The 26,432-nt window shown below is 39.8% G+C and overlaps 2 protein-coding genes across 2 annotated transcripts in view; one reads left to right on the top strand and one right to left on the bottom strand.

Moving 5' to 3' along the window:
- GTF2E2 (general transcription factor IIE subunit 2) overlaps positions 1 to 25,820 on the bottom strand; it is a 77,169-nt gene extending 51,349 nt beyond the window's left edge. Inside the window, exons 1-2 of the mRNA XM_067556967.1 lie at positions 25,701 to 25,820; positions 16,539 to 16,705 (exon numbers count right to left, since the gene is read on the bottom strand). Coding sequence (XP_067413068.1) covers positions 16,539 to 16,701 — 163 coding nt within the window. The 5' untranslated portion in view covers positions 16,702 to 16,705; positions 25,701 to 25,820. The remainder of the gene's footprint in view (positions 1 to 16,538; positions 16,706 to 25,700) is intronic.
- On the top strand, positions 1,764 to 8,297 carry SMIM18 (small integral membrane protein 18). Its single transcript, XM_067556968.1, is given in 3 exon segments — positions 1,764 to 1,812; positions 7,955 to 8,236; positions 8,238 to 8,297. Coding segments are annotated over 2 exon segments (297 nt in total). The 5' UTR covers positions 1,764 to 1,812; positions 7,955 to 7,999.
- Positions 25,821 to 26,432: the final 612 nt, after the last annotated feature.

Genomic DNA, 26,432 nt, shown 5'->3' with positions numbered 1-26,432 from the left:
TCTAAACAGGATTAGACAACATAATGATAAAAATGCTGTTGCCGTCTCCACCAATGCTTTGACTGACAATAGCATAAGTGCAGCATGGGAATGGCAGTTAGGAAAATTACTAGTGCAGACAAGGCCCATGAGTCTCTAATACCATTTCTGAGTGTTTGGTTTCCAACTGGGAATTCTATTGTTGATGGATACTTTCTTCTAAGCCATAGTTAAAGGCTGTTCTCTCTGCTGTCTAGGAGTCTAGCACACATCAACAATCTTCAAAATACACCAGTCCATAAGCACTATAAAAGCAGGAAATGGAAACATATTTTCTTACTAACATCAATCTGAACCCAGTTCTCTGCCTCCACCCACTGAAAATCAGTATTGCAAGTTGGGTGTCCAAAAGTTAAGGCATCCAAAATCAGAGGGGTTATCTTGAAAGTCTGGATCTTTTTTTTTTTACCTCCTACATAGGGCACCACAATAGACCACAACTAGCAATGACACATTCTGTGGATCCAGTCTAACACACTACTGTATTCTAGGAAATTTATTTGAGACTTTTGCTAAGGACCAACCATTCACGGTAAGCAAGTAGTAGACTCAGAGAAAGTGAGTTATCGTCACTGTGTTTAAATTTAGCATGCTCTTGCTTCTTTAAAGAGAACCATAAATTAAGTTTCAAAACTCAATTTTCTATATACCCACACGATTCATCTTGGACTTTCTGAAGAGGCAGGAAGCCTCTGGCACACTGCCAGTTATGTACTAATTTTATTTGCAAGTGTAAGGTTGTGAAACAAACTTTCAAACTTGCCAGATTTTTAAAATATCCATTTACCTTTTTTCTTTTTCATATATAATTTCCTTGACCCATTTGCTAATTATTGTAGAGACTTGCATTGAAATCAGGGGCTTTGCTAACCATAACATCCTAAAAATGAATACCATGTTAAAAATTCAGAAACAGATTGTCATGTCATAACTCCAAGATTATGACTTCACTACAAATTAAGCAGAAGAACATGGACCAAAGGGGAAGTAACAGAAAATGTAACATACATGACTAATCAAATAACTGTTTTATATATTATTTATTATATCATACAGCTTATACAGTATAAAGTCAAAGTATAACAAAATAGACCCTCCTCTCCAGAAATGTCAGTTGAGAAGTAGGGAAAAAGAAGCAAGCCACCTTTATTTTGTACCACTAAAAAATAACATGCCTCTCTATGAAGGAAATTTTCCAAAGAAAAAAATCTTAATGGTTACAGACCTAATAAATCAGTAAAATTAGAGAGCACCTCTATCTTCACAACTGATGACTCATGGTTAAGAAAACACTTTATGTAACAGCTCTGCCAAAGAATTAAATCCAAGGCAGCAAAGTTGTTCCCTACTAACTCGTTTAATCTACCTGACAATGGCACATTTACAGTTTAAGTAAATCTAATACTGAATGGAAACAGAAATCTGCAGGTATTAACATTTCAAATGTCATGCTCTGACTCACTGTCTTCCAGCTCAAAGCAAAAGCATGTCATAGCAATCACTGTATCACTAATACACCTCACTGTTAATAAGCTCACATGGCAAAAGAATAATATAAGGGATGGGGAGAGCTGGTTTGCTATCCTACACAATACCACTGAAATTTATGAATGATTTACTCCTGGGGTAGTGGGTTTGATGCAAATGAGCATAAAGGATGTTGTCAGCATCACGCTCTAGCCAATAGTAGTAAAACTCCATTTTAGCTGTGCCATAGGCTGCATTAAAAAACAGAGCAGACCAGCACTCTTTCAGCATCCTTTCAGACAAGAGGTAGGTCTCTACCATTTTTTAAAATTATCTTACATTTATATTGACTATTGAAAGAAAATATATCTTTAGCCTAGAAATAACTCTATATAAAGCTTTTCTCCTATAAAAACCAGCATTAATTTTCTATGTATTAAGCAGGATTTTACTCTGCTACATACAGAGGGGCTTGTCTTGCACTATCAGACAAGCACTTCTACCATCTGTGCATTAATAGAAAATTGATGACCACTCCATCTTACAGGAAACCTAACACATCCAACCAATGCTCAGTAAATAAAATGTATCTGATGTTTACTAGCTAGCAGCTCCTTTCCTGCAGTCTCATGTTCCATTTAGTTGATTCTGATGTTTTTAAGTAGATGCTAATAAATTTTTTTTTTTTTAAATAAAAAGCTAATTCTGAAGCAAAGAAAAACCAAAGTGTTAGAGGGTGTATTTTTCAAACAATAAAACAATCACTAAATTGCTTAAGAATGAGATTGTAAACTGCCTCACTAAGATACAAATGTAGCTGGTTTGCTAGACTAGCATGAAAATCAACCTTATCACTTAATGTATTACCGGGGTAAATATAAGAGTATTAATCCATCTGTACAATGCACAGACAGGTTAGAATCTATGAGAGATTTCTAGATACCATTACCCCCAAGATGTTTTTCCAGTTGTTTCTTATTTGTGACTTCCTCAACACTGCATTAAAACACTGCATTGCCTTTGCTCCTCTGAATACAATTACAAGTAAGCTTACATTACCATAGCATCCAAGGAATGTTAAAACCTGTTATAGACATTATAGAACTCAATTCATTAAATATTTAATTGCTACTAGATTTTGTTCATGCACAATACCTGCAATGCATACTAATCAAATTGGTTCAGTGTAAATTTTAAATATTCCTACTGAAATTAGGATTAAAATACAACTGTGTCGAACCACAGTTTATCTGATAATTTTCAAAGATGTCCCCTTTCTTAACCTTATCAGTGCTGCAGTTAATTTTGATGGATCAGCAATGAAGCTTTTAGTCTTGTATTTCATGATTATAACCGTGTTGGTAGATGAACATCTGAAATTCTCTCTTCAATGGAGGAAGTTAATTTTTCTAGCCACGATTTAAGAAGTGCTAAGCACTATCTTCAAAACGTCAGTTGGCATATCATGTAACTGAATCGCTGGCTATCACAGATCAAGGGGTTAAAAATATATTGTCTTACAACTTATATTGTTACTGTTTAAAAATTAATTATAGCTAAGACCCTACCGGAATCATGAGATGATCTTCAAATAATTGCAGCTGAATTGTAGACAAGAGATAGAAAATCACAGAAAAGTAATAATGGACCTTTATTAATTGCAATAATTTGGAAAAGCCATAGCAGACCTATTTGTTTAAGAAAAATTTGCTGGAACAATATAAACACTCAGCTATTATGTTATACCTGTGAATTTTTTGATAACCAGAAAATTTGGTGCAACTACAGGGTCGTAACCAGGGCGGAGCAAGTCAGGCAGCTGCCCAGAGCACAAAGCTGAGGGGAGAAAAAGTGGGGACCCAGAAAAATCGGGCAGAAAAATGAGGAAAAAACCAGTAGGGGATAGAGCGCTGCAGCAAGCATGGTATCGCCACCCTTACTTCTATGCTGCAGCAACTGTCGCTCTCTGGCCGAGCCCCAGCTCTGAAGACAGCACCACCAGCAGCAGCAGCGCAGAAGTAAGGGTAGCAATACCATGCCGGCTATAGCCTCTACCCTCTATGCTTTTCCCCCTCTCATTTTTCTGCTCTCTCCACCCCCAGCTTTGCACCCTAGGCAGCTGCCTTGCTTGCCCCTCCCTGGTTACAGCCCTGCCCAAAACTCTCCAACATCATTTAATGTAGTAATGGGGGAAAAGTGTATATTGCAAACCTCAAAATATACGCAAAATAGTGGATTATGCAAAATAAGCTTATTTAAAACAGAAATGCTGTAGAAGTCTAATATTGCCAAATTCATAATATCTCGAAGGAAGTAGGACCTTAAATTATAGCTTATTGTAATCACCTCCCAAGTGACAGACTACATGCTCTTTTATTCCTCCAGTCTCTCAAAATGAAAATATGAAAGTTCTTAAAACAACAGAGGCTTAAGCCCCTAGATACTTCTTACCCAAAAACGAACATATTACCCCCCATCCAGGTTTTCTTTATTGTCTACAACAAAACAAAACTGATATTTAAAGAACAAGTCTGTACCACTTTCATACTTCAGGGCAGAGGGAGGTTCTGTCCCTCAACTGTCAAGCCAGTCATTTCCCTCCTGTTGTGTTCCACTTCTACTAAGGGCACTTTCTAGGGAGGACTGAGAGAAGAGACATTTCCCTCAACACAGAGGAAATGTGCTTTTTGGCATGACTCCATCAGCAACAGAGTGAAACTGACAAGTACTGTATCAATTTCACTTTGATGTTTGGAAAGTACTACAGGTGCTGAGTTACAATGATGGTCTTCCTGTGCAGGTCTGTCCTGCAGGAGAATTTCAGCAATGAGTGAAAGATATTCTCTGAATAGGTATCCATGGATACCAGTCTGGCACCATTAGTTAACACTACCACAGGAATTCATTGGCCTTGCCATCCACTCCTCCCCCCCACCAAAAAAAGGAAAGATGAAACAGCAATTTGAAATGTTATTTTATCTACGTTATCGTAAAAATAATTTCCCAAAGAAATCTGCATCTAAATAATTATTTAAATTATAATTTGCAGCAGCAAATTCCAGCATTAAAACCTCTATTCATACTTGTATGTATTCCACTTCTTTATCCTTAGCTATGAGCTTAAAAAGGAATTCAATAAATTACCATAGCTCCCAAAACACATTTTCCATGGATGCAGCCATTCTGACGGGGAATCTCTGATATAGGGCACTCATCTCACTGATGACACAATTTCATTTTGGTTTTTATTCAGTCCAATAGAAGCACACGAAAAACATGATGAATTTAATACAACTCAAGCTAAGTTAACTGCATACTAGCTGTTTCCTGTTTTATAATTTGATAATGGCCCAGTTTTAAAAATTATTGGTAGAGTCACAGGCAAAGAGTCGGTATTGAGGGGGATTTAAAATAGGTAGCCATATGAAATATGAGCTTTATCACTTTTCCTTTTAATTATCCATATATTTTGGTTTTCAATTTTGTAAACAAAATATCGATGCTTTCTTTACAATTAGTATTTTCTAGTACTGTAGCATTTTGATTAAGTAAAGTTAAATAAAAGGTAGACTTCTTAACAGGCTACACCTCTACTCATTATTTTATCTATGAATCAAAAATCACTTTATCTTTAGTTTTTTGTAAGGAATTTCAACTTTTAAGTGAACAAAGCTACCTCGTATCCAGTGTAGTTTTACACAATACAAAACATACATTTTTTACAATCAAAACTGAACATCTTTGGTTAATTAGCTATATGACTCTGATGTTAATTAATGTTACATCATATTCCTCCTGTATGAGTATAAACATGCAAGACTTCTAGCCTTTCTTGCCTAATCTTCAATCTTCCTATATCAAGCTTGTGTAGCAGAATTTACATATTAAATTACATATAAAAATATACATTAAGAAACCATTAAAGCTGCACAGTCATGCTCTCAGGAGTTACAAAACACCAGAATTAAGGTTGCCTCTGCAATTTTAATTTGGCACCATTGTATGTATTAGTTTAAACAGAATTAAGGCCACTTTAATTCTGAATGAGGGTTTTTGCAGTTTAACTAATCCACTTCAAACTCACACCTTTAGTTAATTTGGATTAATTTTCCTGGATGTCCCTGTGTAGGCAAGTCCTTAACTATGGAGTTATTCCTCGTCCTCTTCAATACTATATTAAGACTGATGTTCAAAACTGTTCATAAGAAATTGAGAGTTAAATAGATACTCTTTTAAAAAAGGAAAAATGCACATTGCTCCGTGCTCTAAAAGTGATTAATATAATTAACTCATGCACCAACAGAATCCTAAAGTTTGTTTTGTTTTTGGGGGATTTACCTGCCAGAACTTTTGGGGGATTTACCTGCCAGTTCACTTTTTAAAATATTTGTTGGACTGGAAGGGTAAGACTGTGCATATAATGTTAATAACTGAAGTTTTTTTAAATTTTTTTTTTTAAATACCAAAAAATGATTATTCATCTTAAAGATATCCAAAGCAACCCTTAGCCTGTTCCTCCGCATGTATGACTTAATTCATAGTACTATAACAAGTACATTTGTCATTTGCATTCTAAGGTGAGGGATGAGAGCAGAATAAAAACTGTTCTTTAATCTCTCTTCTCCTCTCCCTGCCCCATTTCATCATCTCTCTCAACTGAGCCTTCTCCCACTTTACCATCAGAGGTGTTGGAAAAGATAAACCCCCCTCAATACCGATTAAAGAAAACACAAAACTTCAAGGGGCTTTCTTTCCAACCTTAATTCAGTCAGCAGGCAGGCCTTCAACACAAGTTGCTCTAGGCTCAGTTCCAAAAGTTCATGTATCTAAATCCTGCTGCCTCCGTAAACCAACGGAAGTAGAGTTAGACCAATGCCAAGCAGTGGCAGAGCCAGATTTTGCAACTGGGAGAGAAGGAGGTGATGGGTCATTGGTGATGGGCTGGAGAGTGAGCTTGCCACGCACCCGGAGTGGCAACCATTTTGCAGCACTAGGCCTAGCTCTGCACTCCAGGCATTGCGACCTAACACACACAATCATAGCACCACTGAGAATCTGGCCTTTAATGTGTTAGGAAGCTCACATGTTAACCAAAAGAGCTATAATAGCGCTTACAGATGAGGTAAGGGGATTGTATTATAAGCCAGGAGAGTAGCTGAAAGTTCAGCCTTGCTTTTGAAAACTCATTCTCCAAGACTGTTATAATTTCTAAACGCATTGTAATTCCATTTAACTGAATTCAAATGATCTAAACAGCCCACTTATTCAAAACAACACTGTGTCCCTCACGTAGCCCTTTGTCGGTTAATTACCAACTGATTAACTAACATTAAGAGTGTGGGAACTGTGATTTAGAAGGCTTTCTGAACAGAATGAGAAAGGAGGGAGGGAAACTGAAGGGAAGCAAAGTGGAGGGTGGAGGAGAGAAAAGGGGAAGGAAAGAAGACGGGAAAGGGGGGAGGAACTCCAGGGGACAGGAAGCTCCTTGGTACTGCTTGAATGCTTCCCAGCACTGACAGCCCTAGGCTCTGCAGGCACCAGTACAAATACTGATGGGTACGGCCAGCTCCCTCCCCTAAGGCTGTCAGTGTTGGGAAGTGCTAAAGCAGCACTAACAAGGCTCCTGTCTTCTGCAACTACTACCCCTCTCCATTCTTCTCTCTCCTCCCCTCTGCCTCCCTCCTTTCTTCATCCTATCCAGAAATCCTGCAGCTTAACATAGCACTTCTATTTATCCAAACACCCAGTTACCCAAAGGAATCAGATAGCCCCCAGACCATTCTGATAAATGGAATTCTACTATACTTAAAACCAAATTCTCTCTCGCAGAGCTGGAAGAGAAAAAGCCTAAAAAAAGAACTTTGAAGAATGCCAAATGTTAATCATTCCAGTCATTAGGATGCACACATCCAGTAACAGTACCTGAGTTCCTTGTATTGCTAGAAATGTCACGTGCACAGAGCAACTTTTCAAACCATTAAAAAACTAAAACATTTAAAAGAAATAAATAGAATCTGTTTCTAAAATCATCCTGTGCAGATGGAAATAATATCTGTAAGATTGTTTCTTTGCATTACCCTTGGAATAAGTGAAAGACGCATAGAACATAACTTTACAGGAGTTTATAGTGAGGCATACTGCAGTGTATCAGTCTTCCAATACAATAGCTTTTAAAAAAAAAAAAAAAAAAAAAAAGCCATCATGCAGTCAAGCTATGCATTTTGTTCCAATATATTTTTGAGTTAAAGCAAAATAAAGAGCCAGACTAAAGCTCCCCAGTTCAAAAAACATTCACTGTGTGTCACCCAACACAGGAAATTAGCTGCCATTCTGAAAGTAAACTCTTCCAACTAAGGAAAATAATTTGTGTTCCAACTTAGTTGGCAAAAAAAGAAAATGACAATTTTAGACACTAAAAACATCAACTTTGTTTCTCTGTTTGTTTTAGCCTATAGCTCTGCTGCAGTGAGCACAAGACGACGACTCTCCAAGCATGGCAACCTTCAACACCAGTCACTGGAATGAGACTACGTCCCTTTACCAATATCTTGGTTTTCAAGTGCAAAAGATTTACCCTTTCCATGATAACTGGAACACTGCCTGCTTTATTATTCTGGTTATATTTATCTTTACAGTAATTTCTCTGGTGGCATTGGCTTTCCTTTATGAGCTGCTTGACTGTTGCTGCTGTGTGAAAAATAAAACCATGAAAAACCTAAAGAATGAATCCAACCAACCCTGTTAGAACCATGTTGGACAGCTTTAGAAAGAGAGAAACAGAAGTGGTGTAGTAATGATTGTTCACAAGAACTCACAGAAGAACAAAAACAAAATGAAACCTCTTCCATCTTATGAGCAAGTCATGTGCTTTTTGGGCCTTAAATATCATTATTAGCAACAACTATTTTACTTCTGGATGTGAACTTGGATAGTTAGCAAAACCTTTAAATGGATCACCTATTAGAATATTATGTGGCAAGAAAGATTTGGTTTTTAAATGAATTTTTGTCATGTCTGTTTGATTACTTGAGTCAATATTTGTTCATCTGAACAATTCACATTGTTATTTAACTGGAGAAATACAGATCAATCTGGTTGTCACCCTCATCCCTGCCATCTCATGTCTCCCTCCTTGGTCTTTAGGCTTCTCCCATATGTCTGCCTTCCACAGCTCCACGCAATACGTCTTAATGTGAGAGGACACCTCCGTCCATGCCTTCCCAAAATCAGGAGAGGTGGGTTAGATTCCAGAAACAACTTACCCTTCAGTACTTCTCCTTGGAGGTAAAGGATTCTCATCTTTCTGGGGGAAATCTGCATAAAATTTACCCAAACAATAGTAGTCTTCTTAAAAACAAGTTTATTAAAAAGAAAAAATGTCAGTAAAACAAAATACATGGTTTTCATTACACATTGCATCTCAATATTTTGCAGTGTCCAGCGAGGTAGGCTTTCTTATTACATGAAAAAAGAAAAATTTTCAGCCTCAGAAAACAACTACCTCTCTGACCACTGACTGACAGTGTCTCATTGCAGTTCAGAGAAGTCCCACCCTATCCCTCACCTACACTACTTATCAATTCCTAGGTGTTAGAGTGAGGTCACCTCAATATTCCCACAAACGAGTGCTTAATCAAGAGTACTGTTTGGAGGGAAATGAGTGTTTCTCTCTCTCTCTCTCTCTCTCTCTCTCTCACACTCACACACACACACACCACTTTAGAGATTCCCCCATTTTCTTGTCTCCAAGTCCATAATTTTCACAGGTCATTCCTGATCTCTGCCTCCCTACACACTCCTCACCAGTCAAGGGGACTGCCATCTGAGATACATATCCACTGTTCTTGGCTACAGAAGTTAGAACACACCTTCATGCTGGATGTATCGAGTTTCTATTTTAGGGCAAGTCTACACTACAAAATTGACTTAAGTTACGTCGACGTACAGCCACCACAGTATTTCATCTCTTTTGCATGTCCACACTACACTTGTGTCAGCGACACACATCCTCACCAGGCACGTTTTCAACAATTTAACTGTCAGTGTGGGGCATTGTAGGATGGCTTTTGAAAGGCAGCAACCGTCAATGTAAGCCACACAATGTCTACACTGACACTGCATCGATGTAACTACAGTGCCTAAGTGCTACGCCTCTCGCAGAGATGGAATTATTACATTGGTGTAGTGGATGAGTTACATCGGTGGGAGCTACATTTGAGTGTAGACACTTACTGAATTAGGCTGACGTAAGCCGCCTTAGGTCGATCTAACTCTCTAGTATAGACCAGGCCTCAGCTGACTGGAGTTAGCATGACTTTGACTATGCATGACTATTTTAGAATCTCTTATCAATCCTTCCTTTCCATGAAATCATAGGATCATAGAAGATTAAGGATGGAAGGATCTCAGGAGTTCATCTTGTCAACCTCCTGCTCAAAGCAGGACCAACCCCAACTAAATCATCCCAGGCTTTGTCAAGCCGGGCCTTAAAAACCTCAAAGGATGGAGATTCCACCACCTCCCTAGGTAACCCATTCCAGTGCTTCACCATCCTCCTAGTGAAAAAGCTTTTCCTAATATCCAACCTAGACCTCTCCCACTGCAGCTTGAGACCATTGCTCCTTGTTCTGTCATCTGCCATCACTGAGAACAGCCTAGCTCCATCCTCTGTTGAACTCTTCTTCAGGTAGCTGAAGGCCGCTATCAAATCCCCCATCCTCCCCGCCCCCCCACTTTTCTACAAACTAAACAAGCCCAGTTCCCTTAGCCTTTCCTCATAAGTCATGTGCCCCAGCTCCCAAACATTTCTGTTGCCCTCTGCTGGACTCTCTCCAATTTGTCGATATCCTTCCTGTAGTAGTAGGCCCAAAACTGGACACTATACTCCAAATGTGGCAATGCCAACTTCTGAATGGGGGGAGAGGGGGTGGCGGCTCGGGCAAGCAGCAATCCTAGGTGGCTTGGGTCAGCCCCACATATGGGAGCGGGGACTTCAGGCTAGTGATTCAGGCCAGCCCCACGTGGAGGGGAAGAGGCTCAGGCCAGCTCCACACGAGGGTCTCAGGCAAGCCCAGGCAAGGAGGGGGGTGCAGGTGAGCCCCGGGTGGTGTCCCATTTTTCTTTTGGAAAATATGGTCAACCTAATTATAAGTATACTCTCTATGCCATTCTCTAAATCAGTAATGAAGATACTGAATAGTACAACTGACACTGAAAAAAACTAGCTTGGATAAGTCTGTTCTAGCTACCTACTCCCCAGTGTCAAAACTCTCATTCCTGAGAAACCTCATTCAGAAATTAGTTAACCAATTCCTAGATCATCTAATCAAAGTTAATATTCTAGATCCAGCACAATCTGGATTCAAGCCAAGACATGCAACAGAACCCACTGTAGTGGCATTTATGGATGACCTGCTTTCAGTGGATACAGTGCAGACATCTGTTCTCATCCTCCAGAATCTCTCTGCAGCATTTGACACTTTCAACCATGAGACACTGCTGCTCTGCCTGAAAGATGTGACAGAAGTCCTGGTTAATGGGCTAAAATGGCTTAAGTCCTTCCTGGAGAGATGAACCCAATAAGTAGTGTTGGGAAACTGCACCTCCACCGCTAGACCCCTCCCTTGTGGAGTTCCACATTCTCTCTCCAGTCCTGTTCTACTGTAGTCTATATAGGCTCTTATGCTGCACCCATCACTATAATATTTGGACACCTTCCAATAGTGCCTTTAATAACATGACTAAAATATGTCATGTGTTTTATCTCTCATGGTCTTCCCAGGAGGAGAGCTGTGCACACAGTGGAGTGTTTGGGGAAGGAGTTAATGTACATGTTTATATCACAGGAGGAAGGCTGGATAAATGTGCCTTGAACTGGGAAGATGATGAGGTCTGCGAAGGTTTTTAGCTCCTGGAGGAGTTCACTCCATTTTTATTGTAGAAATTCCATTGCGCTGAAGAGCAAAGTTGTTATCCATGATCTTCACCCTGGAGCGCATGTCCGACAGTGGTCTTTAGCCCAGGCTGAGAAGCGCATTCATAATAATAATTGAGACCCTGAACTTGATTCAATAGTCTATGGAAAGCCAGTACAGAGAATGGAGTATAAGTTTGATGTGTTTGCAGTAGCCTGTGGTGCAGAGAAGACACACTGCAGTGTTCTGTACTAGCTGGAGGCTTCAGAACCAGGTATATTGCATTGCTATAGTCCAGATGAAAGGTGATGAAAGTATCTATAACTGAAGCTAGATCATCATACACCAGGATGGGTTGGAGTCTCCTAGTCAACTGGAGATAATAGAACGCATTACCTGTCAGAGCTCCACATCAATGAAGAAGCCAGGATCACTCCTATACAACAGAATGAACTGATCAATTGTGGATGTGTGCGTTCCACCAAGAGAGACTGCACCCCGGCTGCAAACTCCTCAAAATGCTTCCCTCTTTCCATCAGAATCACCTTGAACAGGTTCAGCTTCAACCAGCTATACTTCACCCATGAGCTATTCTTGGCCAGCACTCGGCCATCTTGGTGGAAGTGGCATGGGGCCATATGTAGTGAAGGATAAGTACAACCTATGTATCTTCTATATATTACTGGCACACAGCCCATATCATCTGATCAGTTTACTTAGTAGTTGAATGTTGACACACAATTGGGAGGATCAGTACTTAGGAAAATCCAACTAGTACAGAAAGCTGCAGCGTGTCTTCTCAGCAACACGGGCTACCGTGGACATATCAAACCTGTCCTCCCCTCTTTACACTGGCAAGGAATATTGAGTCAAATTAAAGCTTTCATTCCTTATCTATAATGTGCTCCATTGCTTGGGCCCAGAGTATCTAAAAGAGCCTAAAGCTCTGAGAAGATGGTCAACAACTCCACTCCTCTGGCACAATGGAACTCTCTACAATAAAGGTCAAGCTCATCCATGCAGGAGATAGAACTTTCTTAAAGACTGGTCCCAGACTCTGGAATGAGTTACTCCAGAAACTAAGAACCAACACAAACTTCACTACCATCCTCTTTAAGTGTAAGGCACACTTCTCTAACCTAACTTCTCTAACCTAAACACAGAGCAGCATGGATATTTAAAATAACCAACCAAAACCCTATTGAAACCACACTACTGCTCAAGTAGATCTTCCTCCCCAGGAGAGGATGAGAATTAACCTCAAATTACAGATGTTAAATCGCATCACTTAATATACAAGTGGAAGTCTCCAGATACTATGGTGATGACAGTAGAAGTAGGACCTGAAAAGAAGAGAACCTGAATCTCCAGGGCTCATTTACAGGCATTTTTCACCAGCATTAATCTACTTTAAAACAAGAGAACAAGAGGCTAGGTAATACCTGAACCTATTTTCTCTTCCACATTTATTACATCATAAATCTCCACTGTATAGGATGCCAGGCTCAGATTATCCACTGGTGTACACGGTAAATGGAGCTGGTTGGGAATATGAGCTGCAAGATACAAGCAACAAGCCATTGTTTTCTAATAAAGAATATTAGAAAGGAGGCAGATGCATTGGAGAAGTGAGACACTGCAATCTGTATACTCCACTCAACCCAGTACTTTATTAATTTAGCTGATACCCAGTTGGAAATATTTTTTGGGGGGGGTGGCTGAAACTATAAAAAAAGAAGGGGGAAACACCCCAAGGCACCCTTCTTGCTCTCCCTCCCCATCGCATTCACGGCACCTGAAGCAACAAAGGAAGCATTCATTGGATTCTGCGAGAAGGGATCCTCACCTAAGAAGTTTGGTCCGTAGAACTGTTGAAAACATGTGGTGAGAAAAATTTGCTTTGAATTCAACATAGTTTGTTAAGTTAGACACCAGTTGCATTTGAACTTTATTTTCTTGTAACCATTTCTGACTTTTATGCTTCATTGCTTGTACTCAGTTAAAAATCTCTTTGTAGTTAATCAACTTGTTTTATAGTTTGATTTAATCCAGTGCGTTTAAATTGAAGTGTTTGGGACACTCAATTTGGAGCAGCAAGTTGTATGCATAGTATTTGTATTAAAGACTTGATATAAAGACTTGATATAAACTTGTACTGTCCAGGAGAAGTCTGGGCAATACAGGACATACACTTCTGGGGGGAAATCTAAAATTGGGAGTGTGTTAGAGTCACCCTGCAGTATAGCCCAGGTTGGTAAGAGATAAGATGTGGCTGCTGGCTGCAACACACACACATAGACATAGCTGGGAGTGACAGCTGGAGGCTGTTTGTAAACTGTCCAAGCTGGAGGCTACAGCAGTAAAGCACTGGAAAGGGCACACCAGGTTCAAGGGCAAGGTGACACGGCTACTTATTAGTCTGGATTGTACCATGATATGTCACAGAAGGATATTGCAGTAATCAAGATGAAAGATGGTGAGAGCCTGGACGAGAATTTTAGCTATGTGGATGGGTAGAAAAGGACATATATTAAAATATTACTCAGAAAGAAATGGCAAGATTTAGATATACCCTGGACGTAAGGGCCTAGAAAGAGGTTCGAGTCAAAGATGACCACCAGGTTACAGGCCCTGAGTGACAGGCAGGATGGTGGTGCTGTCCACAGTGACTGAGAAAGGAGGCAGTGAGGAAGAACTTGGGGGATGGGAATACTTAAAGCTGTTTTAGACATACTGAGCTTGAACTGACAAAAAGACATCCAAAACAACTGTTCCCTGAGAATGAGAATCAGACCAAATTCATTCCTTTTAGGACACACAGTAGCAGCATTGAACATATCTGATATTGGCTGGATTTCACAGTGACATAAAAGAGGAAATACCTTTCCAATGAGTTGTTTCGACCTAATGAACAAAACACTGCTATGCAATTACACACAACATACATGATTCAAATCCACAGAAGAATACACAGAAGTAAGGCATACACTTCATTGTTAACACAACTACCCCACACTACAGACCATGTACCACAACTTAAACTCTTTGCCCTTTTGCAAACACACTCCTTTCCCAGATTATGCTTATCAAACATTAGTATTTGTGGATGTTTGGTACAGTAGTTGGTTAGGCGGAGAGAGGGTAGGATGGTAAAGAGTATGTGTAGGACAGTGGTTAAAGGGGATAATGGAAGGCTGGCATCTTTACTGGGGAAAAGTTAAGATCCTGGTGTTTGGTGTACAGTAGTTGTGGCAATGGTAAGGTGTGTGCATCTTCCCCTGCTGGGTATAACTGCTAACCCTTTGGGAATATGCAACATTTTAGAGCTTCAGTGTAAGTATCAACACTGACTATGCCAGAGCCACCAGAGCAAGAGCGCTGGGGTGGCAGCATCAAGGCCACAGCTTCCTGTGCCAACAGTAACATTCCCAGGGCGCAAGTGTCCCCTGGAGGTGTCTAAAGGAGGGTTCAGACGCATGCTGCATTTTTCTTTCAGGCACAGGATGACATTTGCAGCCAACTCTGATATTCTGATTAGTATGGTCAATTCGTAGGGAGATAGAACATACTGTCATCTGCCACTGACATAGTTTTGACATACAGATATGTCTCAAAATCACTGAGTAGTCTCTTTCTTCTTCCTTCAAAAACTTTCCTGCAACAGATATAGGATGCATCAAGAAAATACAGAAAATCAGTGAGAAAGATTGAGGCAGAAGCTGATGGGTTGAGAATGCACTCAGATTGAAAAATAAGCAGCAGAGAAGCACGCCAGAATGCTAGAGCACCAAAACAATCGATAATATGCTGCAGAGCTGCACTAGAGGATTGAGGTAAAGGCCTTAGGCAACCTCTCAAATTGACTTGGAATACAGCAGTCCGTGCGCTCAGCAACACAGGTCACAAGGAACACATCACTTCTATTCATTGCTCTCTGCTAGCTCTTCACTGAGCATAAAAGTCAATTTAAGGCAGGAGTAGTCAATAGGCAGACTGTGGGCCAAATCTGGACCACCAAACGCTTTTGAATGGAGCCCAAAATTTTTGTATTTACTTATTATCATCATTATTATTTTTTTAATTTTCTTCTCTGGAGTCTGGACCTTGACTATACCTTGACTAAGAAATTTGGACTGTGACAAAAAATAATTGACTACCCCAGGTTTAAGGTATATGACTTGCCTTTCAAAACTCTGCATGGAACTGGTCTTAGCTAGTGAGACACCATCAGTCCCTCTCTTTCTGATTCCCATGAAACTACTGGCCAATAGAAAGCAACTTATGACTACAGGTTACAGAACCTTCCCAGGTTAATAGATCAAGACTTGCTGCCAGACAAAACAAGAATGACCTCTAACCTTATGGCATACAAAGCAAAATATCAAACCCAGCTCTTTCCACAAGCTTAAACTTTTCAATTTTAAAAAAATCTTAGCCTGCCTGTTGGCAAGAAAGGGAGAGAGAGATCACTTTATTATTGACTTTATTCTTGGAAGACATTCAAGGTCTGTCTATATTATGGGGGCTACAGCAGCATAGCTGGGGCACCGTAGCTATGCAGCTGTAACCCCATACTATAAAGGAACACTATACTGACTACACTGAGGGTTTATATCAGCTCAGGAGAGCCGTAGCTATGTCAATCTAAGTTTTAAGTGTAGACCAGGCCTGAGATGGTACAGTGATGGGCACCAATATAAAAGCCTAGATAAAAGGAAAGACAGGGTGGAAAGGCAGGAAAATACTGAAAAGCTTACAACAGAAAGAGCTGGAATGGCGCACAACCATAGCACACCAAGAACTTCTTCATGAAGCAGGGTCAAGTATAAATTGGCTGCAAAGTTCAGAGGCCAGCATTTACACCATCCAGAGGATAACATGTCACTTACACCAGAGGGCCTGACCCACACTCTACCTCCATCCTCAAGAGTCAAAATTCTTTAAAAGTTGTAGAAGTTTCTGCATTCTCATGCGCAGGAGCTAAGACCCAAGAATAAGACTTCTAGAGGATGATACCTTTAGAGAATGGCTCTGGCCACACAGGAAGTTTACTAAAAGACTGCCCCAATAGGGTGTGTGCACATACGGAAGGAAATGATCAGAGATACTTTCACCAACCTGTATTTTGTTTTGAGCTTGATGATCCACCATGCTCTCCTTTTGATTTTTTCTTTTTGGAAGATGTTGAATCAGAAGAGGGTGCTGTACGCTTTTCTACAGCAGGCGTGGAGAGTGCTCGTTTTTTGAATAGCTCTCGTTCTCTTAGCAGGCTGGGATCCATAATTCTGTCACAAGAAAAAGGAATATGGAAAATAAAAATAAAAACCATCAGTATGGTATCTAAACTGTACAGAATTTTTGTATTTGATTATAAATTCCCTTATTTATGGACTTTAAAATGTCTATTCTTGAAAGGTTATATACAGAAAGAGGGGTACCTCTCAAATGCAATTTCAAATGTAACAAGATGTTATTCTTCAAAACAAGAATTTTAAAAGCTAATACATTATTGCATGATTTTCTGAGGTAATTCTTAGTAATTGTGTTTATAAATATGCAAAAAACAAAACACAAAACAAAAACAGATAACATCTACTAGTTTGACATTGAATTTTAGGCTTTGCACAAAACAAAAGTTTTTCTAAATACAATATCAATAAAACAATTTTTGTGATCTTTATAATTCAATTGAAACATTTTATTTGGATTTGTTTACAATTCATATATTGTAGTGTTGTGTTATTGCAGGAGAAAAAACAAAACTGACTAAACAAAAGTAAAAGTGACATTCACTATCCAGACTCAAAGAAATCTATATAGTAAGTATACGTGGTGAAAAGTAAATTCGATTTTTTCACAATCTTGCTATTTTAATAACCTCAGCTGTAACACTGGATGCTTGGATAAGGATACTAGTCTCTCCCCAGTTACCTCTGAGGCTAGTTTTCCATAAAACTTTCCCTGATTTTTGCACTACTGCCTCATACTAATTTTGGGAAAATTGGGGTTCTTAAACTCTACTGCAAAACAAATAATGAACAACTACTAAACTAATTCACTGAGAACAGCACCTTTTATTTCTAATCCTAGAGGACTTCTGGCAGTATGGTGTTTCAATCTTTTTGTTTCATTCTGGAACATCAGAACACCTGAGACAAATGAGCTGGGAGGATGACTTTAATCAGAAAAATGTGAATGATAATTGGGAATTTTTTAAGAACATCTTACTAGATGCCCAAAAAGCAAAAATCCAGGAAGGCAGCTGTATTTGTTAAAAAACTGATCAGGTTTAGATGGGAGGTAAGACAATTAAAAAAACAAACAAACAAACAAACCAACCAATAATATATAAGAAAGGGGAAATTGATAGTAATGAATATAAATCAGAAGTTAGGAACTGCAGAAAATTGATAAGTGATGCAGAGGGACACAACAAGAAATCTATGGCCAGCTGAGTTAAGGACAACAAGAAGGAGATTTTTTAAGCATTATCAGGAAGGAAAAGAATCTTGACAATGCCATTGGTCCATTACTAGGGGAACATAACATAAAAATGACCATACTGGGTCAGACCAATGGTCCAGGTAACCCAGTATCCTGTTGTCCAACAGTCACCAGTGCCAGATGCTTCAGAGAAAATGAACAGAGCAGGACAACTATCAAGTGATCCATCACCTGTCATCCACTCCTACCTTCTCGCAGTCTCAGCCTAGAGACACTCAGAGCATGGGGTTGCATCCCTGACTATCTTGGCTAACAGCCATTGAACTAATTGATTCTTTTTTGAACAGTTATACTTTTGGCCTTCACAACATCCCTAGCAATGAGTTCCACAGGATGACTATGCGCTGTGTGAAGTAGTATATCCTTATGTTTGTTTTAAACTTACTACCTATTAATTTCATCGGGTGAGCCATGATTCTTGTGTTAATGGAAGGAGTAAATAACACTTTCTTATTCACTTTCTCCACACGGTTCATGACTTTACAAACCTTTATGATATCTCTCATGTCATCTCTTTTCCAAGCTGAGAAGTCCCAGTCTTTTTAATCTCTCCTCATAAAGAAGCTGTTCCATACCCTTGATAATTTTTGCTGCTGTTCTTTGTTACTTTTCCAATTCTAATACATCTTTTTTGAGATGGGGAAAAAAGAACTGCATGCAGTTTTCAAGGCGTGGGTGTACCATGGATTTATACATTGGCATTATGACATTTACTGTCTGATTATCTATCCCTTTCCTAATGGTTCCTAACATTGTTAGCTTTTTTGACTACCTCTGCACATTAGGCAGATATTTTCAGAGAACTATCCACAAGGACTCCAAGATCTCTTTCTTGAGTGGTAACAGCTAATTTAGACCATATCATTCTGTATGTATAACTGGGATTATGTTTTCCAATGTCCATTACTCTGCATTTATTAACATTGAATTCCATCTGCATTTTGTTACCCAGTCATCCAGTTTTTTGAGATCCCTTTGTAACTCCTGCATTCTGCTTTGGACTTAACTATCCTGAGTAATTTAACATTTTATGCAAATTTTGCCACCTCACTGTTTACCCTTTTCTAGACTCTTTATGAATACGTTGAACAGTACTGCTCCCTGTACTGATCCCAGAGGGATAACACTATTTACTTCTCTCCACTGTGAAAACTGTCCATTTATTTCTACCCTTTGTTTCCTGTCTTTTAAGCAGTTACTGATCCATGAGAGAACCTTCCCTCTTTTCCCATGACTTCTTACTTTGCTTAAGAGGCTTTGGTCAGGGACCTTGGCAAAAGCTTTCTGAAAGTCCAGGCATGCTACATCCACTGAATCACCCTTGTCCATGTTTGTTGACCCTCTCGTAGAATTTTAATAGGCTACTGAGCCTTGATTTCCCTTTACAAAAGTCGTGTTGAATTTTCCCCCACATATCATGGTCATCTGTGTCTGATATACTTCTTTACTATAGTTTCAACATATTTATCAGGTACTGAAGTTCGGTTTACCGGCCTGTAATTTCCAGGATCACCTTTTTTAAAAATCAGCATCACATTAGCTATCTGCCAGTCCTCTAGTACAGAGGCTGATTTAAGTGACAGGTTACATAAATCAGTTGTTATTCTGCAGTATCATATTTGAGTTCCTTCAGAATTATTGGGTGAATACCCTCGGGTACAGAGGCTGATTTAAGTGACAGGTTACATATCACAGTGAGTAATTCTGCTATTACCTATGTGATTTCTTTCACAAATGATGGGCTAATTCCTATAATTCCTGGTGACTTATTACTATTTAATTTATCAATTTATTCCAAAACCTCCTCTACCGACATCTCAGTCTGGGACAGTTCCTCAGATCTGTCACCTAAAAAGAATGGCTCAGGTGTGGGACTCTCCCTCACATCCTCTGCAGTGAATACCGATGAGAAACTAAATTAATTCTTTGCAATGGGCCTTATCTACCTTGAGTGCTCCTTTAGCACCTTGATCGCCCAGTTGCCCCACTGACTGTTTGGCCACTGTTTCCTGCTTCTGATATGCTTACATTTTTTGCTGTTAGTTTTTCAGTGTTTTACTAGTTGCTTTTCGTATTCATTTTTGGCCTGCCTAATTATACTTTTACACGACTTGCCAGAATTCATGCTCCTTTCTATCTTCCTCGTTAGGATTTGACTTCCAATTTTTAATGGATGCCTTTTTGCCTCCAACCATTTCTTGTTTACTGTTTAGCCATGGTGGCAATTTTTTTGGTTCTCTTACTATATTTTCTAATTGGGGATATACATTTAACTTGAGCCTCTATTATGGTGACTATAAAAATGATAGAATTATCAATACTAATGCAGAAGAGAGAGATGTATTCATTAAATATATCTGCTCTGTATTTGTGGGGGGAAATAGATGTAGTCATATCATATGATAACACTCTTTCCTTTCCATCAGTATCTCAAGAGGATGTTAAACAGAAGTTACCAATTTTAAATATTTTAAAATGAGCAGATCTGGATAACTTGCACCCAAGAATTTTAAGAGATGGATCAGGAACTTACTGAACTCTTAATGTTGATTTTTTAATAAGTCTTGAAACACCAAGGATTTTCCAAAAGACAAGAAAAAAAGCAATTGTCATGACAATATCTTAAAAGGGTAAGTGGGATGACTCAGGTAATTATAGATCTGTCAGCCTAACATTGACCCCAGACAAGATAATGGAGCAGCTGATATAGGATTCAATTAATAAAGAATTAAAAGAGAATACTATAGTCAATGCCAATCAACATGGGTTTGTGGAAAACAGATCTTGTCGAACTAACTTGATATCTTTTTCTGATGAGATTACAAGTTTGATTTATAAAGATAATAGTGCTGATGTAACATACTTAGACTTCTGTAAAGCATTTAAATTGGTACTGCAGGACATTTTGATTTATTTTATAATTTTCTAGTTTTTTAACATGGCATACGTTAAAAGTTTGCTGATAGGTCTCAAAATGTAATAATAAATGAGGAATCATCAAACAAATGTGATTCTAGTGGGATCCTGCAGGGATCAGATCTTGTCCTATGCTATTCAACATTTTCATGAGCAGCCTAAAAGAAAATATAAAATCATCACTGATAAAGTTTGCAGATGACTCAAAAATTGGGGAAGTGGTAAATAATGAAGAGGACAGGCCACTGATTCAAAGTGATCTGGATTGCTTGGTAAGATAGGTGCAAATAAACAATGTGTGTTTTAATATGGCAAAATGTAAATGCATACATCAGGAACAAAGACCATAGATTATATTTATGCAATAGTGGACTCTATTCTGGGGAGCAGTGATTCTGAAAAAGATTTTGGGATGTTGCTGCACATGAGCTCCAGTGAGATGCTGCAGCCCAAAGGGCTAATGAGGTCCTTTGAGAGGGTTCATAGAAGAGCCATGAGAACAATTAAAACATTAGAAAACATTACTTATAGTAAGAGACTTAAGGGGCTCAATCTATTTAGCTTAACAAAGAGAAGTTTTGACTTCAAAACAGTCTAAGTATCTACATGAGGAACAAATATTTGATAATGGGATTTTCAGTCTAGAAGAGAAAGTTATAACAATACCCAGTGGCTTGAAACTGAAGCTAGACAAAGTCAGACTGGAAATAAGGCATACATTTGTTACAGTGAGAGTAATTAATCATTGGAAAAATTTACCAAGAGTTGTGGTGGATTCTTCACCACTGACAATTTTTAAATCGAGATTGGATGTTTTTCTGAAAGATGTGCTTTAGGAATTACTTTAGAGAAGTTCTATGGCATGTCTTATCCAGGAGATCAGACTAAATGATCACAATAGCCCTTCTAGTCTCGGAATATATTACGCAAACTGAATAAATTATTTGTGAGATTAGGTTTTCAAAGTTTTTACATTTTCTTGTTCATATATCAGAAACTGTAAAAACTCCAAATGTAATCTTATTCTAGTGGTGTCTACTAGTTTTGTGGTGTTATTTAGGTATAAATGACAGTATATGCAAGCCTCCTAAAGTGTGTATCTGTGCCATCCTGTGTGATTCCTAGACCCTAAATGAGTCAATCCGTCAGTTTCCATGCACACATTATAAAAATCTGCATAGATTCTGTCACAGATTCCAAGACCTGGAAAGGCAATGCAGACATTCTGAGTATGAGAGAATCACTGTCTTTCAAAGAAAATGCCCTAAACAAAAGATATTCTCAAACATTGTTACCTATGTATCAATAACGTAAAGAAAAACTTTAGCAGAAAAGTCATTCAAAAAGCCAGAAAACCAAGAAAATAAAAATATTTTTTATATTTTTTAAAATTTAAATTAATATTTAAAAAAAATAAACCTATTTGAAATTACATTTGAAATTGACAATCTACATTAAGACATAAACTTATCACAATCATTTAAATTAAATACCAAAAATAATTTTAAGCAGAAAATGTTTTAAAGAAAGTCAAACCACTGAACTGGTGGAAGTCACTGGCTTAGCACCCGGAACCAGAGTTTGCTGAAGTGCTAAATCAGTTTTTGACAGCAGCTACAAAAAGAATATTACTTCATTTCAGTTTATTCAACTAGTTCAGTTCAATGACTAGTTTATTCAAAATTAATAAACCAAATTGGAATTGAAAAGACAGGAAAGCTTGTTTTCCTCTTCCAATCTATGAATAAAAATTAGGTGAGAGAAGATGAGAGATCTACTAGTCCTAAAATTTCTAGGGACATGGTGACCAGAACCAATCAGTTCAATTAATTAATTACAGATAACACTTCCTTTGTTTAATAAATTAGTTACTTTTAAACATAAAACATGTTTTGATAAACTTTGATAAAAAATTTCTTATGAATTCAGCACTTTTAAGATGCGTTAAATTGAAACAGCATTTTAAACTATTTTAATTTAATTTGAATTTCCATCCAAATCGAGATTGACACAAATCACAACTAAAAAACTAATCATTATCTGGTAAACAACAAATGTATCATTCATCATTTTCTAACAATCAAAAATGTAAAAATTAAAAATCTGAATAAATGTAAATTAAGCTATACCATACCCTCCTACGCTAGCAAAAAGCACTACCAAATTTAGTCTATAGGGAAAATCAGCTTTTTTTTAAGGAAAATAACAAAAAGTACAAATGGAAAAGACAATTAAAATTGATGATTTAAACCAAGGTTTCCTGCTTGGTGATTTAAATTGTTATTAAAGTTGATTATTTAAATTGCTTTGCTCTGCTCTGTTCCTAAGTGAGCTCTTTGGGGCACAGATTGTTTTTTATTCTGTTTGTACAGCACGTAGCACAACAGCGTCCTGGTCCATGATCAGGGTTCCTAAGCCCTATGGGAATACAAATAATAGTATTAAGTAGCTCACAAGCCTAAGCCCCCTGACTTTAGGAAGCAGCACCCTCCCACCGGGCATGTACCACTTACACACTCACAGGATGTTCTTCAATTTGCCTTCCCTTAACAAGAAATGAATTCACAACTAGGGCTGCCAAACCATTAAAAAAAAGAATTGCAATTGATCGCAGTTTTAATCGCACTGTTAAACAACAGAATACCATTTATTTAAATATTTTGGATGTTTTCTACATTTTTAAGTATATTGATTTCAATTATAACACAGAATACAAAGTGTATAGTGCTCACTATTATTTTTATAAGAAATATTTACACTATAAAGAGATAAAAATTGTTTTTTCAATTCATCTCATACAAATACTGTCATGCAATCTCTTTATCGTGAAAGTGAAACTCACAAATGTAGAATTTCTTTTTACATAACTGCACTCAAAAATAAAACAATGTAAAACTTTAGAGCCTACAGGTCCACTCAGTCCTACTTCTTTGTTTAGCCAATTGCTAAGACAAACAAGTTTGTTTGCATTTACAGGAAATAATAATACTGTCCGCTTCTTATTTCTAATACTATTTCTTTTGTTTATCTTTTTTACAGTGCAAATATTTGTAATAAAAAATAATATAAAGTAAGCACTATACACTTTGTATTTGGTGTTGTAATTGAAATTGATGTATTTGAAAATGTTGAAAAACACTCAAAATATTTATAATAAATTCAAACTGGTATTCTATTATTAACAGTGCAAATAAAACTGCAATTAATTGTGTTTAATTTTTTTAATCGACTTAATTTGTTTTGAGTTAATGGCTTGAGTTAACTGCAATTGATTGACAGCCCTATTTACAACCAAAGAAAAGTACTGTGCATCTGCTACTGCCCGTTATACGACCTTTACAAAAGGCAAAGAATATTTTACAACTATATTAGCAACTTACTATCTATACATTGCTTGGGCCACCTGTGGATGCATAGATTTTTGATGTATGTATTTGTATTCCCCTCTGGCCACATAGCTGTGTGTGAGGGGCAAGGGGTTCCCTCTGGCCCACACAGCTGTGTATATGCACGCAGAGGGGGGGTCCCTGGCCTTCTTAAAATTTGTAGATGGAAGACGTTACTAGATGCCCAAGTTCCAGTCCAAACCACCAAGACCCCCAATAGGGCTCAAGATGTCAATGAGATGCATTATCATCACATAAGTGCCCTGACTTTACACTAGAGATTACACGGCGTGGATAGGGACAGAAACACTGAATACAGGTGAGGACTGCCTTCATTCCTTGTTTCATACTTTCTAGTGCTCACGGATATTTACAAAGGACATCATCAGTTTAATCAGTTGTCTGAATTCTCTTTTTATTTTCTTCCTACTATGTTACAAACATTCAGAATTAACAGAAAGAGCAGATTAGTTGTCTTCAATTTATTTTTGAGTTTGTTTTTTATTTGTGCATTAACAAGGCCAACCATCAAGTCCATCTGTCAGGTCCCCCTGGAATGCGTGGCCATGGGGGTGTCTCATAGAGGACAAGGCACAAGAAATACATGTTTAAAATCCAAGTCAGCATGACAGTAAGAAGGCCATGGACTGAGTGAGGGCCTTGGGTAGGAATCCTACACGACTGTCCACTGAGATGTTTGAGTGACACTTGGAAATAAGCAGCAAGCCCCTGCGCCCTGCTGTGTTTTGCAGTTAGAACAGTAGAGATGTCTACAGCAACAGGTTCAGAGAGAGCTTCCCCATTCACTCATTTGCAACTATGCTAGGACCGGTTCTGCACAACAGGTGGTTATGTCTGTGAGTTTGGGGAGGGGGGGGGGGGGGGAAGGAGATGCCCTTGGGCCCATGCAGGGGGCAGACGGTGAGGAGGAACATACAGCTGTGGGGAGGGGAAGGGAGGTTTCCCTCTGCTGCTCCACTCCCCTCCGTGTGAGAGAGAAGAGATCCACTGTGGCCCACACATCTGTGCCTGTGAAAAGAGTAGGAAGCAATGGGTCCCCTCCGGCCCACGCTCCTGTGTGTGTGTGGGGAGTCGGGAAGAGAAGAGAATCAGCCCGCCTCCCTGGCCCAGGCAGTTCTGTGGGGAGCGAGAGGAGAGAGGGAATCCCTCCCTGGCCCAGGTAGCTCGGGGGGGGGGGGGGGGGAGGCAGGGGTACCCCTCTGCCCACATGCAGCTCTGGGGGGAGCCAGAGGAGACGGGAATCCCTCCGTAGAGGGCAGAGTTACCCCCCAGGCCATGCAGCTCGGGGGGGGGGGGAGTTAACCCCATGCCCACATGCAGCTCTGTAGGGGGGGAGGCGGGGGTACCCCCTGCCCACACGCAGCTCTGTGAGGGGGGAGCGGTGGAGTCCTCACGTTCCCTGGCTGCCCCGCTCGGCCTCCAACCGCCCCGCTCGCGCACAAGAACAACTCACCCGCGAGCGAGGCCGCCCCGACGCGGGGGGCACCACCGGGGAGCAGACAGGAAGCGGACGCACGCAGCACCAGCAGTCTCCAATCCCCGCTACCGTCCTATTGGCCCAGCCGCGCCCACCGCGCGCACCTCCCCGTCCCGTCATGCCCCGCACGGCCGAAGACAACCCAGCTCGCGCGAGCTGAGCGGGCGCCGAGCGCTGGCGCCGCTGACGTACTTCACAGCCCGCCCAGAGTGGCCCGCCTTCGCCACTGGACGTCACGTGGCGCGAGACTCGGTTACCACAGCAACATTGGAGCGCGGGGAGGGGCGGTGCCGGCCGCCTCCTCCTCCCTCCCCTCGGGCGCGGCGCGCGCCGGAAGGCCCGGCGGCTGTGCCACGTGATGCAGGCGACTGCGCAAGGGCGAGCCCGGAGGGGGCCGCGGGGCGAGGAGTGGAATCCCCCAGCCGCCTGCCCCGGGGAGCAGGTGAAATCCTTCGCCATGGGGCGTAATAGGGTGAAAGGCCGCCAGAGAAGCTAGCGCAGGGGTGCAGCAAACGGGAAGTCTGCGGGGGGGGCGATGGCAGCGGCAGCAGCTACGTCTGTGCTCACCGTAGGCCAGTAAAGTAAGCGTAGCCCGCCCCCGCCGCGCGGAACAGCAAGGCCGGCGGAAGAAAAGCAGCCCAGCCGCAGGCAGCAGCCGGTTCTGGGCACCGACTGGTGCAGCACGTACGGCTGGCCAGCGGCCTTGGA

This window comes from Emydura macquarii, unplaced genomic scaffold, assembly GCF_026122565.2.
Source record: "Emydura macquarii macquarii isolate MOO-44397 ecotype Brisbane River unplaced genomic scaffold, CSIRO-AGI_Emac_v2 contig_1790, whole genome shotgun sequence".
NCBI classification, from domain to species: Eukaryota; Metazoa; Chordata; order Testudines; family Chelidae; genus Emydura; species Emydura macquarii.
The sequence above is the reverse complement of the archived record's forward strand: the minus strand, read 5'-3'. Positions and strand labels throughout refer to the sequence as shown.